Source organism: Telopea speciosissima, chromosome 4 (assembly GCF_018873765.1).
Source record: "Telopea speciosissima isolate NSW1024214 ecotype Mountain lineage chromosome 4, Tspe_v1, whole genome shotgun sequence".
Classification (NCBI taxonomy): domain Eukaryota; kingdom Viridiplantae; phylum Streptophyta; class Magnoliopsida; order Proteales; family Proteaceae; genus Telopea; species Telopea speciosissima.
The window spans coordinates 6,277,698-6,299,472 of record NC_057919.1 but is presented as its reverse complement, the minus strand read 5'-3'; the positions used below and the strand labels follow the sequence as shown (position 1 = coordinate 6,299,472).

At 39.1% G+C, this 21,775-nt stretch overlaps 1 protein-coding gene across 1 annotated transcript; it reads right to left on the bottom strand.

Moving 5' to 3' along the window:
- Positions 1-1,685: 1,685 nt before the first annotated feature.
- On the bottom strand, positions 1,686-18,147 carry LOC122659719 (QWRF motif-containing protein 2-like). Its single transcript, XM_043854827.1, has 6 exons — positions 16,185-18,147; positions 13,373-13,492; positions 8,254-8,370; positions 8,058-8,147; positions 2,188-2,295; positions 1,686-2,086 (listed from the first exon to the last, which is right to left on the bottom strand). Exons 1-6 carry the CDS (start codon positions 17,658-17,660, stop codon positions 2,012-2,014), a joined length of 1,986 nt encoding a protein of 661 aa, XP_043710762.1. The 5' UTR covers positions 17,661-18,147; the 3' UTR covers positions 1,686-2,011.
- Positions 18,148-21,775: the final 3,628 nt, after the last annotated feature.

Genomic DNA, 21,775 nt, shown 5'->3' with positions numbered 1-21,775 from the left:
TCTATATAATTATTGGGCTTGTATATATTTGGATTGGGTTTTGGATCCATTATATGTATAGGGTTAAAATTGTAAATATGAGAGAATTAGGGTTTTTAGGGTTCACTCTTATATCATCTCGGTGGAGAAAACCCAAGGCATAAGCAAAAGAGATCAATTTGTAAGGTAGAAATAAGTGTAGAGCTTTTTTTTGTTAATGAAAGATAAAAGAAAAAGACTGAAATTATTAGATTGAACTATAAAGTTTTTCTTTCAAATTTTGACCTCACTTGGAAGAGTTTGATTTCATTAGACAAGACCCCTGCTTTTCGTCCACCACACCTTGCAGCCTTGTAAGGACGACTTCATAGCAGTTTCATTGTACTAGCTAGACAACATTTGTAATCTCAAGTTTTCAGGGCAACACTCAAAAAGACAATCTGACAGAGCACTCCCACTGAAGAAAAACAGAATATATAGGCAGGCTCATGGAAAAGTCTTACAGATAACACACCTCTCCATCATACACAAATCTAATGTTCACAATCTGTTCAGAGTATAGTGCCACATGCCTACACATGAAAGGAAGTGTTAGGAGAATAGTCCCATATTGGTTACCCAAGTCTTTTGTTGCCTCATAGATCTGTGAGTCTCTCCACCTAATAGTTTGAGCTTTTGGGTTGGATATTTACAGGGTATCCGATGATCCCAAGGTTCATTTTAAGAGTGTTCCCAAATGCCAGAGAACCCAAAATGATGTGTTTGAATTGAGCAGCTGAGGATCTACCTCACAAATACTCTGAGACTAGCATACCCCTCATCCAAAAGCAATGGTGCCTTCTACCCCCAAAAAAAAAAAAATGGAATGGTGCTTTCACTTGGGTAGTAAAAGCATTACTAAAGTACTTCCAAACTCAGTGGTGCACTGTCAGGGGCTGTTTGATGGGCCTTGGCACACCTTGGATAATATCTCATTCGAACCCAAATCCCTTTGAAGAGCCAAGGAAAGCTAAAATTTGAGGGGGTTCTAACTCAGGCTTGCCCCAGCAAAAGGTTGGCAAATTCCCACCAATAGATAGAGAATGGTCTATAGATTGGCTCAAGTCAATTAGAGAACCATATTCTTTATAGCCTTTCATCCCCCAAAAAAGGGATGAAAAATCCCAATTTATTGGTAATTTCCCTAGATTTTCCAACCATTCATATGATTTCAAACTTATTTTTTCCCAAAAACTTTAATTGTTAATCCTTTTAAGAAATTTTCAAACCTTTATTGCCCATACCAGTCGATACAAGGCAACCAGCACCACTGGAACCGTTCACAAGAGAATCTGAAGCTAAAATTTTTGACCAGGTTCCTAGATATGCCTACCAAATTTATTGACCAATCTCAACCATGTTAACTACCCTACATGGCATTTTTGCCTTTGTTTCTTCAGCTGTCTTTGCTCCTCAAATAGTTCCAAACATAATTGACTATTTAAACAGTTTTTAAAGCATTAAATTAACAAGCAAAAAAATTGGGAACTGTTCATTTGGAAAACCCAGAACTATAAAATTTTAATCTTAAAAATCAGGGCCTCCAAAAGGATCACTTTTAAATTGCCCATTTCAAATATTAAGATGCCTTGACAAGTAGTTACAGTGTGGGGGGGGGGGGTGTGGGGAGTGCAAGATGATACTGAAGAAAAGTATCAGTTAGACCATGAACTACTAAATAGAGAGAATAAATTGGAAGCATCAATACATATTTACATCAGCTTTCCTTTCACCTGTAGGGAACAAAAGGTATTTTGTATACAGCTAATATGAATTTGAGGGAAAGGTCACTTCTTGTGAGATGGTGAGTACAAAAATACATGATACAGCTGACCCCATGTGTTCGAAAGAGGTCAAAGTGAACAACCGATTTCTTCACCCGAACAACCAGCCACTCAGCACTTTCTTATTACCCCAGGCACTGCCTCCAGGGGAAAAAAAGAAGGGTTTGATGTGATGTTAGCATTTGAGTAAGTAGTCAAATAAGATCAGTCTACGCTTGCATTGTCAGGTTTCTCGGTACACGTTTTAGTTGTAATAAATGTGTTCTCAGACTACAATCCTTCACCTGTTACCAAATTCAATGAACAATAGGCACTTGATACAGTTTTGAAGCCACAAAAAAAAAGGACAATGTAGAGAGGGAGAGAGCAGGGCTGCGAGCTTTACCTGCAGAGCTGCTAATGTGGACAAGAGATCTTTGCATTGATCAAGCAAAGCCCGCTCTTGTGCAGTCACATTTGCTAGTTCAGCAGCCAAGGAATTTACTGCCTCCACCTGTAAATGACATGTTTAATTAAGGCATCAACAGGCAAGCCAAAATTGAAGCAATAAGTTGACAAAACAGGTAACTAATGATTCTTAGCTGCAAGCAAGGACAAAAAGAAAGTAGTATTGTTTCATTTCCCATTTTTAATTGTAGAAAGACATTTTCATACAAAGCATACGAAAATACCAGTGTCAACTGGCTCGAAAAAGTTCTTAAAGAATATATATGGGAGGCCACTCCGACAGAACACAGATGGGTAAAATGAGTAACAATTATCAGCTTCATATTAGTAAATAGAACAAGGCAGTAAAGCCGAAATATGGGCAATCGCTATGCCTAGCGAAATAGAGAACTCTGACAAGAATCAAATAAAAATCTTCAGTTAGAGTCACAATGGTAGGATAACCACAGGATAATGAAATGTCCATATAACATTGAGGTAAATAATAAATGTCTAGAAGCTTGATCCCACAAAAAGAAAATAAGAAAAATACCCATCAATCTATTAGCCATTGGCTACATGTGTTCACATGCAAAACAGAACAAAGAAGAGGATGGAATAACAAACGCAATAACAAATACACACATCAGAACCTTCCATTTTATCAATGAGTAACCATAATTGACAAGGTCAATGTTGAGAAACAAGAATCCATTTGTTGTCATCAAGAACTTCCTCCAATTTGGAACTCATCTGGCCTCTTCCAGCAGGGCCACATCTTTCAAATTTAAACCTCAAATCTATAGTGGTCCAGCAAGGTTACATTGTTTGTAGGACTCACTCGGTTCAAAAATGGATGTAGCAGTCAATGCCTCGGTACGCTTGTACCCCTGCTAATGGAGTCTGGTTCAGTCTTTGCAACAAAATCAAAATACTCAATAGACAGGATCGTAAGGAGGTGAGAACACAACCAGAATTGAGCAATATTAATAACAAATGAAGAAAAAATATAAGATATGACTTAAAAAGTCTCACCCCAAGCCTAGGCTAGTATCTCACCAACCACCCTGGCATCTCACATGACCAGGAATAGCATCTTACTACAATCTGTCTCTCACAAAAGAATTGTAAAAACCAAATTTCATTCAAATTCTGATTTCAAATGCTTACGAGCAGGCTCTTTTTATAGAGGGGTTGGAAGGGTTCTACACTCTCTCTGGGACTTTATTATAGACTTAATGGCATGTATATTTCCAAGGACTAACATTCGGATTCTATGCAAGATATTTAATGAATTTACATTTTCAAGTTCTTTCACAACTAACAATGAAACTGATTTATTGACATCGCAAGACTTCACAACTTCAGAGTACTAGATACCATTGTTGGAAAACCAGGTTTTCTGACTCGACTCGTCTTCTAGAAAAACCTGGGGACTCGGCCTTGTCAAACCCGGTCAAGACGAGTCATGTTTTTTAATTTTATAATGCAATAAATATGTATAAATTAGTAAAAAATAAAGTAATCACATCTCAATGCATTTTGAGTTTATACCATTGAACAAGGGAAGGGAGTCAAGGAGTTAAGGCTTTCTTATTATTTTAGATTATCGATTTACTATTTAGTTAATTCCGTTTCTGAGTGAACTAGTTTTATAATTCTTTTAAAAACAACTAAACTCGTTGATTTTGTTATGACACAGGTAAAAAATACTGAGTATTATTTGACTCGGACCATTTATGACCCGGTCTCGTCATTTTTTACCCTGGCCTAGTCTACACGACTCTTGACCAGGTTTTCAAAATTTTGACTCGACTCGGGCGACTCGCCCCAGTCAGAACCCTGTTTTCCAACTATGCTAGATACAACTAACTAGTTAAATCCGTATGGAACACTTATCTAAGGCTGTAAACGGATCGGATTCGGCTCGGATAGTGTTATATCCGCATCCGCATCCGATTAGCTATCGGACAGATTCGAATAGTGCTAAACGGATACGGACACGGACACGGATCGGATATTTTATCCGTTTACATGTAAATATAGCTTTTCGGATAGCTATAGCCTATCTGTATCCGCATCCGTTTAGCTTTCAAACGGATTCAGATAGTACTAAACGGATACGGATTTTGACTATTCATTTACACCCCTACACTTATCCCTCGTGTATGGGCTTCAAATAGGCCCATTACAATAGAAAACATAAAAATTTTCAGGCCGGGACCTATATAACTCATTAGTCTACTTATTTAACCCATTAGACTAGGATTTGGGCTTGTTCCGTCATGAATACTTGTGCTGGAACCTCTCTTGATCTACATCACATATCCTGTACTGTGGTCGGTAGGGACCTCAATTCCTCCGAAGGTGGCACATCATAGAAGTCATCATGCACAGATCCTCTCAGTAGCACTGTTCATGCTTCGTCCTTGTGAATCAACAACATCTATGATGACCTTAAGTGGGTGGCGAAGTCAAGATAGTGTCAGAAACTTGATGAGTTCATAATCCTATTATAATCTAGCTACCTTGACTATTGCATATGCTAAATCCTATTAATGGAACTAGTGCTGAATGCGCTGCATTTTTGCATGTCTAGATATGGGCAAGTGTGAGAAAACTATGTTACGGATGCAGGTGCATGAGTCGGACCAAACAAATCCCAAAAATTAGGATTTGGGGATTGAAGAGCATACAACCTTTTAGAGTGTTTAAATTATAACAACTCAGCCTTATCCCAAATGGAGACGACAACATGGATCCTTGCCCTCCAATTAGCTCTATTCGAGATCATACATGTTACAAGACCTAAGCTATGCATGTTTTTCCTCACCACTTCTCCTAAGGTCATTTTAGGTCTAGCCCTGGCTCTTTTCAATCTGAAAAAAAAAATCACTCCACCGTACTGGAGCATCCAAAGGCCTCCGTTGAACATGGCTATGCCACCTCAAACAACTTTCTCGTAGCTTATCATGTATCAGAGTAACCTCCCAAATCAGCTCTAATATGATCATTCCTTACTTTATCCTTCCTAGTTTTGCTACTCGTCCATCTCAACATCCTTATCTCCACTATACTAAGTTTATCTATATGCTTCTTAACTGCCCAACATTCCGCACCATACATTATAGCCGATCATATGACCGTCTTATAAAATTTTCCTTTAAGTTTGAAAGGAATACGTTGATCACACAACACTCTAGATGCACCTCTCTACTTCATCCATCCTATCTTAATTCCTCTATGAAACATTATCCTCTATATCACTTTCTTTATTTATGATTGAGCCCAGATACCTAAAATAATCACTTTGCGGCATCTCCTTCTCATCAATTTTCACCATTTCATAATCTGTCCTAGTAGAACTAAAGTTACACACCATGAACTCCGTCTTTGTTCTACTTATCTTAAAACCTTTTAATTCCAAGGTTGATCTCCATAACTCCAACTTCTTGTTAATCCCTGCTTTTGTCTCATCCACCAAAACAATATCATCAGCAAAAAGCATAACACCAAGGAACCTCATCTTGAATGTCTTTTGTTAAATCATTCATGATGAGCACAAACAAATAAGTGTGTTTAAATTATTATTAGTGTTATTAGAAAGTCAAATTAAATATAAATCAACTATTCCAAAGTACTTTCTCATTAATTTTAGTTTATAAATGCAAAAAAGAAAAAGATACTGCTAATTAATGTAGGACCATAGCTTCAGATGTGGAATCTGGATAGGAGGTTTCCCAGGTCTATTATGCCTCCACCACAGCCATGGATCCTGGTTCTATTATCCTCCACTCCTTTTATACTTTAAGTTAGGAAAAAGGTCAACGGTGTTTCTAACCTCTGATATACAAGGGAGAGGAAGAATACTAGCACTTCACAGGTGTAATTTACAACTGTCAATCCATCCCGTGTACAGTGGGTCCCAGAGTGTAAAGCAATGGACCCAATGTATTGAATGGTTAGATTGGTAGTCATAAGCTACAACATCGAAGTGCTAGAAAGAGAAATACAGCAGCTGAAAGAGAGATTTGACTCAAAGGCGTACATGGAAAGGGAGCATGAAAAGGCACGGTTTTCCCCTCTCCACACTGGCCCTCCCTATTCCTTCAATTATGGGCTAACTCCAGTGCTTTTTGCAGTACCGGTTCCAAGTCCAAGTAAGGGAGGACGTTTGTGCACCAGGTTGGCAACCAGCATTGTAAATACCCATTGTCAAACCTTTTAGCATGAACATTCACTCTGTTGATTAGTGAAACAAGATTTGCATAGTCAACCCCATTTAGTTAGGAAAAGATTAAGTTAAGCAAGCATCCCCCCACCCCCACCCCACCCCAACCCAAAAACAAAAACAAAAACCCTGGCCAGCTTGTGTGTGGCTATATACAAAAAATTGTCTCAGGATGAATTGGCCATGGTGTCTGTTGTGGAATCCATGTCCCACACATACACATGCCATTTAGTAGAGGAGTGGGACGAAGCTAGGTAGCTTAAATGGGAATGATCTCAGGTGTGTGTGTTGAGCCCCTCCCCATCTCCCCTCCCCCTCCAAAAAATAAAAATAAAAAACCTGACTGACCGCTAGATGGTGATCCACATGAGACAACTAGCAAATCATGTTCAAATAAACAAAAGCAAAAAAAAAAATTTATAACAAATGTAGCAGAAACTTCATAGAAAAAAATACACAGCTCAACCCGATTACACCTTAAACCAATTAAATGGGGTCAGCTACAAGGATCTTTTTCCATTCAACTCTATTTCAAACCCATACTTGATATCAACCCTAATTCACGCTTGTCTTTCCTCCCCACTTCTCCTCCTGAAGTCATTTAGGCCTGCCCCTTTGCTCTTTAGCTCCTCCAAGCTGAATCATATACTCCTCCTTACCGGAGCAGTTCGAGGTCTTCATAGCACATCCCCATGTCACTTCGAACAACTTTCTCTCAACTTTTCATGTATCGGAGCTACTACTAAATTACTGCTAATGTGTTCATTCTTTATTTTTTTTTTTCTAGTTTTACTACTCATCCATCTCAACATCCTCATTTCAGCTAACCACTTTTGTTTATATGTTGTTCCTTAACTGCCCAATATTCAGCTCCATACATTATTGCTGATTTTATAGCTGTCCTATAAGAAATATTTTACCTTTTTTCATAGAAGTAAAATATAAATCCTAATAACAATATTATGCCAAAAATCAGAGTGAATAGGCAAATCCACTAACTAACCCTGTAAAGTGTAAAAGAACAGGAGAGATTAAAAATGAGACACCAAAAAAGGAAAATTCTTGTGGTTGCAAAACTACGTTAGATCATTTGAATTGGAACATTTTGAGAAATTCCCCTATGAAGTTTGAGAGCTGCATTGAATTCCAATTAAATTGCATCCAAAATGTCATGTATTTTATAATATCATATTAGTCCTACGACAACATATTGAGAGAAGATATTGTTCAGTTTTGTGACCTAAGTTTTGTATTATATGACATGTCATCCAAGCACACTATAGCACTACAAGACCAAATCTGATCACTATTTCTCACAGAAGAAAGCTGTTACTATGTGTTGCAGAACTGCTCTGGTTGGTAATGATAAGAAATCCCGCTCCCCAATCCATCTAAATCTTTTTCCTCTGGTATTCCTAAAATTCTAGAAGAGAATCAAATATTTGGTACCCACAACCTAGTAAGCAATTTGACATCAGAACTACTATTTGCATCATTTTGACAGCAATACTCAGATTATATGTTTGGCAGGACCAATAAAATTCAGAGAGTGCATGACCCAAACAAGGAAGCAAATTCTGAAGAACAAATGTGTTCACCTTTGATAGCAAAGAGCATATAGAGGATGCCATAGCCTGCATCACATCAACTGCTGAACCAACAGCATCCTTCACATTTTGTATATCTGCCTGTTGAACAGAAAGAACAGAGAAAAGACTAATCAAGCCCCATTTTCCTAACAGTGCTGAACAGTTGAGATTAACTGCTCATTTTAATGAATGTCGAGGTACATACCTTTGCGCCACCAACAACTGGAAGGCGGAGAGTGCTTGCCTTCAATGCCTCAATAGCTCCTGATAAAGAACTAGAGTGGTCCCTGTCCAGAAGGGCCCACTCTTCCAAATATGTCATCTGCAATCAAGTTTAACCATCTTCAGACGTGGATAATGCCAGAAATGAAAGCAGAGCAGTTTAAATCACAGTGGACAAACCCCATGAATGATCAGAAAAATCTCAATGTACATTATAAATACAATAATATGATTGAAAAGTGGGATTTCTGTTTTTAGCGAGTTAGAGGTTCAAAAGATATATACGTAGACAATGCAAGGGTGGAAACCAAAAGTGTGGAGCAAGCAACTAAGCAACCAAAGGACCAAGTGACCTGGTTTTTCATTATGTACAGGCAACATCCTTGCAGTTTCCCTGAAGATATAGTATTATACAATATACCAAATGGATTAATGGCTGTAAGGAAGTACAAGGTTTTTGATAATAAAAGGATGGTCTTTCAAAATGATTCCTTCTGCTTGAGGTTGAGAGTTTGGAAAGGACAGGAAAATAAGGATCATACAGTTATAAGCAAAATGGAGCCACATGCATTAACCTTAAGGTATTGATTATTGAAGGAATGGATCTACAAGACTATTGGCATTGAGATATTAGAAATGATGGGCAAGTGGTTCATAAGTATTATTTTAATGGAAGCATGAATGAGAAGAAACAACACCATGTTCTTAGAAATTTGGAAATCTAGGTCATAAGCATTCGTGCTTGGAAATATTACAAGTTATAACCACGGTTTTAAGTGGAAGCAATCCTTACCACTTACAGAAAACAAGAGAAGCAAAACCTGACGAGAAGGGAGCAAATTCCCCGGAAAGCATCATAGGAGGACAAGCTAGAGGCCCTCGAATGGGAGCAAGAGCCACTGGATCGTATGAAGGTTCCACATGGTTTGCCAAGGACAAATATTTCAAATTCCCATGTGATGACAGAAATCCAAGAGCTTAAAAAGAATAAATCAGGATGAAATCTTATGCTTCCTACATGTTGGAACAGGTGATGACGATCCCAGGCTTGAAAAACCTATTTAGATTCGCTATGGGCCCACTCAAATGTATAATAGCCAATAATAGGAAGCTAATGGGCTGCATACATTTGACCTTCCCCAGACCCTGCTAAACGCGGGAGCCTTGTGCAACTGGGTACGGCCTTTTTTAAATGGGAAGATAATGGCAAAATAATAAATATATTAAAGGTAGCAGGGGGAGGTGGCAATTTGGTAAATAATCAGAATTGCAAAGGGTTACTTGGTATCATGGAAACAAAAGGATATATGGCATTTAGATTTAAAAGGAGGCATAAAGTTGGAAGGAAGAAATAAAAAGGAACAAAAGAGGATGAAGAGGGGAAGGGGGTAACTTGGTCCTTAGATCAAATTAAAGAATCATAAAGAGGGGAGGAGGGGGAGAATGAATCATCTCCTACCTTGCAACAGGGACACAAGTCACACAACCAGAAGAAGGGTTTGGCTTCGAAGGGAAAGCTCTCCCTCAAGGGAAGGCCAATCGACTTGGGGCTTAGGGTTTGAAACGCAACCAATGATCACGTGAACCACAGGTACAATTAATTCAACTTACCCACCTTTCGAAAGAGTCAAAACTCTTTTTTTTTTTCACTGGCAGAAACCTAAGAGGAACTCGAACAATCTCCCAGCAGGGCAGGGTTTTGGGGATGGGAATCTAGAGTTTAGGAGATGGGGAAGAAGATAAACAGGAAAGGGAAGAAAATAACAAACAGCATAAAGGAAACAAGGAGATGCTGTACCTTAGCAGAGGGAAGGGAGGGAAGAAGAAAGACGAGAACACAGTGACCAGCAGGCCACGCCACACCATATTACGGTAACTCCGTAGCTTCAACTCTTAATTCAGTATTTCATTCCAATCTAAAACTGTCTGTTGGTTACAAGTATATACAGAGAAGAAATAAACAAACGACGACTCCTAACTGGAATGTAAAACCCAAGCTAACTCAAACTCTATCTCCTATTTCCTACATATCCTACTCAAAGCAAAACAAGGGAAAATAAAAGAAATAAAAGACTAGAAATTAAACCCAAATAGAAAACTAAACCACTGTTACGCGCCAGTCTCTATATTTTGTTCTTCTAGTCATGCTTAGCTCGACCTAACGTGATGAGGGAGTCATCACGATTGGGACCACTAACTACACAATTCTATGGTCAGTACACGCGCAAGAGAAACCCTCCCAATCTCAGTCAAAGAATCGGTGCAGACGATCGTCGCGCGCAACCTGGGCGCACTCTGCATTCGGCTTTTCGAAGATAGCTGAATGAAACCCCACCTTAGCTATTGGAATGGCTCAACCGGAAGGTGGATGGCTGGAGCGAAACGGGGGATGAGATGGGAGGAGAGCTGCAACCAAGCTCCAAGCAGCGCTATTCCGTGCTTCAGCAATATTGGATGCGCAACGTGAAAGTGCAATGCCCATTTGTGCCACTTTGTCCAGCCTTTATTAGCCCAAAAACTCAAGTTGGGCCAGTTTCATCCGGGCTTGGGTTTCCCAAGCCGGTCATATTGGTCCAACCATTTGAGTGTCACTGATCAAGATCCATTCATTCAAGTCCCTACGACCTGGTTTTCCTGAAGAGATTTTTCTGCAACCTCAAGCAGATCGATCTACCCAACCTGTGATCTGTTGAAGATCAAAATTTGAGGATCTATTCTGTACCTAGAGAAGAGGGTTCGATTAGAGTTTCAAGGGGATCTGAGATCTGGTTTACTTTTTACCAGAAATCTCCACAACTGTGGTCCAAATCAAGAAAGTCATCAACTTCCAGTTGGATGGTCAGATTCATCTAAAAGATTTCCAGGGTTTATTCATCTATCTTAGGCCTACACTCGATGGTAAAATTGGGTAATTAGATTAGTTTATCTGTTATTCTTGAAATCTGCCCTTAAACCCTAGTCTTTCACCTAACCGAGCTACTTATTGGGCTGTATCTGAGCTGGTGTGATTAATACCTATATCAGGGATTTAATATCATCATTTGAGGTGTTTGTTAAGTTGTTTAACCTGTTACTGAGTGCTGGATATTGTTCTGTTATTGGGTTCCTCTACTGTTATCGATTTGGGGCTATCCTCTTGGGGTTTTCAATGTAAGGTTAGGTTATATCAGATCTGACCTCTACATTATTTACCCACAAACTTTACGATCAATCAAGTGTTATTTTTCCCCCCCTTAAAGCTTAGGTGACTATTTTGTTCATCAATAGACTTTTTCAATGTGTAATCCTTCAAAGCCTAAGTCCAATTCTTATCTTTCTTTCCTCTTCTACTTCGTCTATCTACTACTTTCTTTTCTCTATGTACTGTTTACAGCAGGCTATTCTACCCAAAAAATACTAAACATACCTCTTTCAGCATCACTTTCATCTCAAATCACCATAACACCACCCCTCAACCTGTTCCACTCAATTCTAACACAATCACAGCATTTATCATGAAACGTGCAGATAATTTTTCTATACTTCCTATTTTTTGTCAATCAATTTAATTAAAAAATTCCCATCAAACACTAATCCTACTTTACCAAACCATAATTTAAGGCGTTAGGCACTCCCACTACTATTAGGACTCTTTTTCGTTTAAAACTTCAATCTTCCTTGGCAAGTGCTCTAATGGTAATCTTGCAATTGGTGTAGGAATACTTTAGCCACCAAGAATTGCAGCACCTGCTGGGTATTGTCAGTGCTACAAGGTGATTCAAGCCTTAATTATGAGAAACATCCTCCCAGAGGAAGGGAGAAAAGGAGCTAAGGTTAGTAGGGTATACACCACCGTTAGCAACGTGATATGTGGCAAAATTATCTCTCTTGCAGAATTGACTGGAACTGTTCTCTAGATCCCCCACCATGCATCATGTGGTTATGGTCTTAAACACAGTTCCTGAGAGTATACCATATGCGCAAAGAACAGAAAGAAGAAATGTCCTACCATTTTTCAGAAGAAAGACTAATGAAAGCTTTTTTTTCTTTTCTTTAGCCATAAAGTGGATAATATCATTATCTCCACAAGCTCCTATGTACAAAAAGGAAGAGCATCTTACAGAGGGTCCAATTCTAGTTCCATATGCTCCTATCTGCCACCATTGAACATATCAAGTGTTTTTTTTTTTTTGGCCAACACATCAAATCTCAGACACCATTCACAGAATGGGACAGGGACCCAGACAAAAGCTGCGTGAAATATGAATTTCCTCGGCACCCAGAGCTAGAAGAAAAAGCAACCCATAAATGCACCAATTGTCTCCATAATGTGTGGCCACCTAAACATCTGTAGGTCTCTAAATATTTTACCATTAGTTAATTGTTATATTAGGACTATTGCAGTCCAAAATCAACTTTGATCTTTGATGCTTCCCCCCTTCTGCATGTGCACCAGGATGGGGCACCAAATACAATCCTTATTCTATTTAATTAATCTAGTTTCAAGGCAAAAGTGGTCTGTACCAGTAGGAATCAATAAGACAGCCAAGATACAACTAAGAAGGGGAGATATATAAGCCTTACCTCTATTGGAAGAACTTAACCCTTGCTGTACCAGACAAAGGTTGCCAATTACTTATCTCTAAATCTCATTTTATTAACTCAGAAATTGACTCATAATCCTTATGACACAAGTCACAGGCAGTGATCCGTTGATTCCAGTTACTTACATATACTGATAATAGTCTCCCAATGGACACTTGGACCTCTGCTGGCTGCCTTAGACATGAAGAATGAGTCTCACTCTATTTCATTGTTCCTGATTTCTTCAAGGTTTGCATACATAAAGATATCTTTTTTAAACATTATCCATGCATCCATGGGATTGCAATATACCGTAGTTCAATACTTTTTAGGACAATTTAATTGTCGCTAATTAAACTGAGCCCAACTAAAATACAGTACTGCAAGCTGAAAGTGGCAAATAGGGAATAGAATGCACTACTTAAGAAACACTATTATATGATCTAAGACCAAAAGAGTTAAGAGTTTTCTCTGAAAAAACAATGGAGGCATTACTATTTTCCTGAAAAATATAACCAGAATGTAGTGATGAATCTTACTTGTCCTTTAAGGATTGATGTTAGCTTCAAATTCTGCCTCAGTAATTGTAACTTGGTCTTTTTAACTGTGACAGAATTGCGTAGTTCTGTGGTTGTTACCCATGCATTATATAGATTTTTCTGGTACAAACAAAAAAGAGAACAATTGGATGAAACCAAACCAGTTCCATCAATATAAAATATTATAAATTAAAAAAAAGGCAACTCCGGACAAAATAAGCAATTGGATCTATATTCTTAATGCATATTGCATAAGCAGCAACAAATACCAGTATGAAAAACTTAAAACAGTTGTGCGCAATGAAATAGCATAATCAAAAGGTGAAAACATTGTCAAAAAAAAATATACCAAAATATGATGGTATACAGGCCACTGAACATCTTTAGATAAAAGTGGCTATAGACAACACTTTGCGAAGCTTGAGGTAAACCTAGGTTCCAGCATAGATTGAAATTCTTAGACAGATCATGATGCAGTCCCTGAGGGGTCCTGGATGGTGAGCAATCAGTCATCTAGGCTTCGTCCATGTGGAGACACAGTAGAGAGGAAGGCACTCAATATGGTAAATGTAAAATACATAATCTGATCTGCATGTTGTAAAAACAGTGCCTAGAAAATACATTTCACCCGACATACTTTTTAGCAGAAAACAATCCCCATTAAATTCTGAATTTTACAAAATTAAACTTATCCAGTGTTGCCGAGGGACATAAGGACAGTGTATGGAACTGTGTTTAGTACCGTCCATAACCCCATATAGCCAAGCCTCTCATTTCTTAAAAGAGTTGATGTGCCCTGAAAAAGGGGGAGAAGTTAAAATTGAAATGGCCATTTATGCAATTCAGAACATTGGGACAGCTGGAAATCGGGAATGGGACACCTGAAACAGTCCAGAATTTCCTTTCCTTGTAATATTTTATTTTTTAAATAACTATTTAAGACATCAATGTCCCTTAAACATTTGGGAAGCCTCTCGAACCATATGGATGCCAAACGGTAGCCTAAGCTGTGTGCCAGTTATTTACATGCATGGTTAAGCTTGATCCCCTTCAATAAAGTCAAAGAACCATGTTTTTTCCTTTATTAGGATTCCCAATACTATAGTTTTAAAAGGAAGTTTCAGCCCATGGAAACGCCAATAGCCTGGGACTGGGCATCTACATGGGTCTGCCACCAAAACAACCCACCATATCATGTTTAGGATATCTGGATTGACAGATGGAGTGTCGTGGCTTAAAAATTTGCATATCAAAAAACTAACATGTTCAGGTGATTTTCAGCCATCTGCTCAAACATCCTTTTTTCAGCTTTTTGAAGCTCAATCAAATCTTTCTTGCACCATTCAAACAAATACAGAAAAAGTCCCTGAGAATTGAGAAATTAAACTCAATGTAGGGTCTTCATTTTTCGACTCCAATTACTTGATACTTTCCACAAGCACAAATTCTACTTTTCGTCAGCCCAGAAAATCCTTCAAAACAAAACATCTTATATTACACTTTATTGGATTTGTGTTTAAAAGTTAAGGGTTGCAGTTGGGTTCATTTAACCAGATTCCTGTTTGATCTAGTTGGAAACTTAGCTAGAACCCTCTAAGAGTGGGGGTCTTGATAATTTTGTTATTCTATTAAAAAACGAGTGGCCGTCGATAGTGATATTAAGGGAGCCATGGAAAATTACAAGCACCCTACACCTGTAGAACAGTTTGCAATGTTCAAAATTTCAGTCGAAATGACCAAAGTTTTGGAAAAAAAATTTGGTTTCGACAAAAATAGAAATGAAACAAGGTGTAACACCTGGATCTTACCATATTTTGGTCAAAATTTTGCAATTTCAGTGAAATTTCAACCATGTTTCGGGTTTCGGTATTTGTTTCGCTAGTTTCGACAGCTTTTTGATAGAGGGAAACTTCCTGGAAAACCTTGGTTTTTGTGATTTTTTGCCAAACTTCCCAGAAAATCCCCTTCTTGCCTTTCCCCATAAAACTTTACCCAGACATTCAAGACCTTACCTACTCTCCAGGCCTATATTTGCGGGGCAGAAAGCATTCAGACAACATTATACCACAAGCTCATCCAAAACAAGAAAACTAATAAATCCCAAGGACAAAATGTAGAACACATTATGTGAGTCTCCCGCAGCACAGGTATGGTTTAGCAAAGCTACTATATATATATAACATTCCAAGATAAAGCAGTTCATACGTTGCTTTTGGAATGTTCATAAGTGTAGGTATAGCAAACTTTAGGACAGCTAATATGATCAAATTAACCACTTTCCATTTGTCCAGTAAAACAAATTAAAGGGGAGTATGGTCTCAGGAAATCCTACTTATTTGGCACCCCAGTCTCTCCTAACAAAATATTGAGTGCCACTCTACAAAGTTTAGACCACTTCTAGCCCCTGTTTCATTTCTTCATGAAGCAACAAGTGTAGTGATTACTTTCACTCGGCAAAGTGTAGTAAGATGGTCCTTCATGACATCACAACCTAGCTTCATTTATTTCACTAATACACTCCAAAACATTTCAAAAAATGAAGTGGAATCAATACATCAGGCTACTCAATTCAGAGAAAGCACAATAGGAATACCTATGGTACAATTGGGCTTGACTGTACCATGAACATGAACATCTGGGAGAAGAAGAACAAAAGAAGTTGCCAGAGAAAGAACCCACATGTCAAGAACTGTCATGCATCAATTCACGCAAAGATCAACTATATATCCATTTCCCCTTCAAAATAACAACACACACAGCTAAGAGCAAAAATGTATAGGGGAACATAAAATCTAGATTCACGAAGTCATACCTCTGCTGTCAGTCTTTGCAACAATAAAGAAGCATCAGTTCTCGCATTCACAAAACGCCACTGCAATTGTCGGTTATAGAGGAGCCTCAATAGGTGTGCATCAACAATTCGGTTTTCCCCCACCTTACCTCTCCGGACGTCAGCAGCAAAACTTAGAATGGAAGGCATGTTGCCTGAATTGCTCAAGGAGCTTGCCGCCGCTGCATTCCTTGTCCGAGATGGACTGGGCATGCCCCTTGAGGGAGAAGAAATCGATGACGTCATAAGCTTACTTGGGGATGCAGGCCTGGCGGGACCTCGGAGAGGGGATGACGGTGCCCTGCCACTCCCAGTTGAGACTGTCCGTGGAGACGATATGGGACTATCACTTAATGACTTCTTAGATGGAATGAGCTTTTGTGGGGCAGCAGCTGCTGTCCTTGAAGCAGTGGTCATGGACAATGGTGAACCTGGGTCTTGCAGACGCCTCAACCGGCTATTCGTCTCCTGCCAAAACCTTGCGGGTACACTGATGCCTCGAGGCCCACTTCGTCCTCTAGATACTCCACTGCATTCCTGTGCACCCGAAGTGCTGCCCGAGGAGACACTCTCCGTATCCGACGCAGTGAGATCGGAAGGCACCGCTAAGCCATTCGAATAACCGACATCCAGGGCACGCTGAACCGACTTCACCAATTCCGCATTGCCTGTATCCTGATGCAATCTTCCATCAAACGACGCTCTTCGACCCTCCTCAATCATCGACTGCTGCAGCGCCCGTACCACCGCCCCAGATCCAATCAGTTTTTTGTTCTCCGCGGTACAATCCATACTTCTAGTGAGAGAATTCACTTGCCGGGTTCTTCCGGGCCAACGGTGCTGATCGACAGGCTTGGAATTCTCCGTCTGATCTCTACCTCCGCCACCATCGACCTTGCCTCTCAATGGAGTGGTCGTTTTCCTCCGCTCCGGGGTAGCCTTCCTCGCATTGCTCAAATTCTGTGAGGGAACCGCCTTCGTCTTACTAATCGGAAGCGAGAACGACTCCCCTTGAAAAGAAACTGACAAGCTCCGTGTCGAAGTGAACAGAATCTTGGAAGCCGCCGATACTTCAGCTGCATTACCCGTTCTCGACTCGGGCAACGGCGTAGTCGGCCGAGGGGTTGCAGGCCGCCTCCGCTCAACTGACTGCGACCGTTTGATCATCGAATGAGCCGTCGCCGGTAACAGGGTGTTGGCTGAGGTCGAAGAGGTCGGTCTCGAAACGAGAGGAGATGGGCAACGCCTGGAGGAAGAGGACGAATTTGTCGAAGTCGAAGGGGACATGTACCTGGAAGTGATTTCTCTCGATTTGGGCCTCCGGGGACCAACAACGCCATTGTCTCTCTCGGAAGGTAATAACGGGGGCCTTGCTAGGTTCTGATTACTCTCTTGCTGTTGTGAGGACGTTTTGGGGTTAGCAGTAGAAGCAGCTGCAGAAATGGCAGCCACCATCATCAAACGGAATGAAGAAGTTCCTCAGTCCTCACATCTCCTCTCCCATGTGCCAAATTACTCCCAAATCCTACTCCACCCCCTCTCTCCCCCCATCCATAACATCCAAAAAAAACCCGAAAATCTGCAAGAAAAAGAAAACTATGAAAACCCAGAAAGCAGTTTCGGAGAACTCAACATTTGTTAGTAGAAAATAAGCCTATCTCTGGGTTTGATTCTTGCTGCATTTTGAAGCTAATACTAACGCTAACTGGGGGAGAGGAAGCAAGAGCCAAGAAGTAAGCACCGACTGTCAAGGAGATTTGATAGAAATGGGCGGCACTGAGAGTGATATTTGACTGACAGAGAAAGAGAGAGATGCTATTATTAGAAAAAGACGACGGCAATCACGCTTTCCGGTAAGGATCTCCGCCAGAGAGAGAGCCAAGTGAGAATCGTTTAAGCGAAGATTGGGAGCGGAGCACACATGTCACCCCCAGTTGTGTTTTCATGGTTTCGAAATTCCTATTATAATAATAATATTTTGTAACTCCATATGCTTGGGGATAGATTTTCAGAAGAAAACGATTCCAATCCAAGGTTTTGAGGTTGTCCTATTAGTATTTCCTTAATTTTAAAATTTGATTACATTAAGGGTGAGGATGTTGTTGGGTTGTGTGAATCTTTGGAGAGACGTTACGTAGAGAGAGAGAGACAGAGAGAGCACTTGGGTTTTCACTGTCACTCACTGCAGCTGGATTGGAATAAGTTTCATCTGTACTATCCTACACTTATTCCAATCCAACTGCAGACAGAGCTTATCCCGGGTAAGAGCCTTTGGATCCGGCTCCTCTGTAGTACGAGTGCGCTACAGATCTTGTGGCTCCCATTTGGATGGTGTGTATCGAGCTGAGAATCTAGATTTCAAAATTAAGAATTCTCCTATCGTGTGTGCACCATTGTTCAGGATTTTCAACTCGATCTGTGTCGTTTAAATGGGAGCTCGTCCACATGGCAAACCCTGACCCCACAACACAAGATCTGTAGTGCAACCCCCCCCCCTACAAAGAGGAGTCCAATTCAGAGGTTTAAATACGGTTTCTAGTAAGGATCTATGAAAGAAGGCCAGGAGATTTTACTATTTTTGTAATTTTAAATACTGAACTTGGTAATTTTGGCCTACTCATTGTTATACCTAAAATGGATAAAAAAATAAAGGGTTAGACATTGCTCTCTAGTCGCGTGGTCCTCACATCAGTGTGGGAGTCAATGAGAGTGCACATATAGGCATCAATATGGATGAGATTTTTTATTCCATAGGAGTGAGGTAGTAATTTCACGCATTCTTGTTTTAACCCCTTTTTTTTCAAAAATAAAAGTATACCTATCAGCTCTCAACCCAAATTATTAGAAAAAAGTTACCAAAAACAAATATTAGAAAAAATAAGAGAAAAAAAACCAATAGTTTAGGAGACAAGACGAGAAAAGAACCAGAGAGTTCATCTTAAACAAATTAATTAAAATGTAAAAGTACATATTTGATGTACCATTAACAGTTTAAAAAGCAAACAACAAAAAATTAAGGATGAATGATGACATCAAAAGTAACAAAAGAATGAATCAGCCCTACTAGATGTTAAAGAGAACATTTCATTTGAGTTTTGATTACTCCATGGGTTGTTGAGAGTTCACACTTGAAAATGTTCAAAATGTTTAAACTATGCATCCTTTTCTAAGTGAGAAAGAAAATCAAAACTGCCCATATTAGCTAAATTATTCAATTATCATATGTTTAATTAGATTATATACTTGATTAATGCTGCATGCATTAGGTAACATTTCATTTCGATCAATGAATTGTTTGAAGCCACGATCAGTAACACATCCCAAAACATGAAAATTAAGAAAAACTTCTAATTTCTACATTAGCGTCGATAAATTAGTGTGGCTCTTCAACTGCTTCAAAGATTGCATAATCTATCAAGCATGTCTAATCCATCCCACACTACAATAATTTTTTACTAATGCAAGTGAATAATGCAATTTTATATGGCTAATGACTTCGCCGATGAATACTTGTTTAACAACTAGACCACTATTAAATTTTGTCTTTTTTCTCGTGCTAATATTGTCTAACCATCAAAGCAGAATACTAACATTAAATAAGAATTGGGCCAATGGAAATAATGAAAATTTATTGATGGGAGGGAAATCTCAACAATGATTACCTCATAACCAACCCAAAATAAGATTTTTTTTTGGGGGGGGGGGGGGGTGGGTTGGTTGGAGTTTAGAGCTAATACATTGTAAAGGGTTAGGCACCTATATGAACTGAGAAGATAGAAATCTTGCTGAACTTTCAAATTGGAAAATACATTTGGGCTGTCCCCAAGCTTTTCTTTTGTTACATCCAAATCACAACAATGAAAGCTTAAAACAAGTTAGACAAAACTGGTCCCATACTTTGTGGAACATTTGTTTCTGGACCACTCATGGAGGTTCTTTTCTTACTGGGTACTCAACATTCAAAGTCTTAGTTTCTCTAAATCCTCCAGCTCCTCTCATTGTCATCCCAAAATTTGGAAAGAAAAAAAAAAAACCACTTTAATGGTGATAGAATCATCAATGATCTACAATCTCGATGAAGCCGACGAATAATTCAATAACTTCTCCAAATATTTGAACCCTTTAAATGCATTATATTTTTATTTTTTGATCTCTTGATTTTTCCCCTTTTCTTCTACACAATAAATGGTTAGATTAGTGCATAGCAGATTTTAGGTTAGTGAATTAAGATAGGATTTGATCCCAACAACCACTGTCAGTGGTTATGTCATGAAGTAATGCAGCATCTATGATCTTAGTAATCTCCCCTCCCACCCTGTTCTAGAGAATCTGATCACTAAAGCACCAAATGTACTCACTCCTACTTGTGAGGTTAATACTTACTTCAGGTTAGATACTAACTGACAAGTTTTCCAGTTACTACCAAATGAGATACAGATTCTTGATCCTTGTGTTAATATTTTATCCACAAACATGACCCTCAGGGAAAGTAATTTGCAGACCTAACAGTTAGAACCTGTTGCTTTAACTTCTAAGAAATTACACCCCATTTAATAACAGCTATAGAAGCATTTATCAAAATAATGTTTCAGAGTGAAGAACAGTTAGTCCTATTTCACCTTTTTGATAACATTTAAGCAGTAATAAACTATTTTTAAAGCATAAATGATAGTATCATGGCCATGGAGATATCTGCTTGCTTAATTGGTAGTAGAGTTCCTTGATTGTCTAATGTACTAACCAGCTTGATTTTCCATCCCAACTGGGTAAGAGAGAGAGAGAGAGAGACTTTGATTGGGTTGAAGTCATGGTTAACATGTTAGTGCCTAGAGATGGGTTTGTAAGCTTAGTATAAATAAAACAAGAAATTTAATTTTGGAGTGCAAAAACAAAAACATTATGCCTTTGTTTCCTTTGAATTAAGTTTGAGAAACCTGGGTTTGGCAGGAGTTGCATTTTTTTTTTTATCTCCAATGGTAGGAGTAAGTTCACATTCACCTACTTCAATATAAAAGAAAGCTAATTCATGGCTGTTGACCCTTACAATCCCTCAAAATTGTAGAACAGAGAGGAAGAACAAGACAGAAGAAATGAATCAATTAGACGAACAAAGACTGCACACAAATTACCTGAAGAAATGCGTGAGAGAAATTGCTATTAGTATTTGAAAGAGTTCCAAAGCAGGGGACTCTTGGTTGCAAATGCAAGTAGCGTAAGCCTCCACACAAAGAAAACCCAGCTCCAACACACTTTGGCAATCCCTCTTTAATCTTTATAACTTGCATTTTGCAAGCTAAGCTACAATATAAAGCTGTCCTTTCGTCTCATTCTACCTCTTCATTGCTTTTAATGGGGGGTTTTGCTTTTTATGTATGAGATATATGAATCCACCTTTAGCTCTTTTTGGGTTTGGGGTCTACGTTATTAAACTTTTATTCAATCATCTTCAACATATAATGGCTGGTCCATTCTCATTTCACACTTTCTCAGAGTCGGTGGTTAGTAAGCCATTGATTTTGGATGGTACTGTGTCCACAGCCCTCTCCATTCTTTAGTGGTTGGGCTAGTGGAGT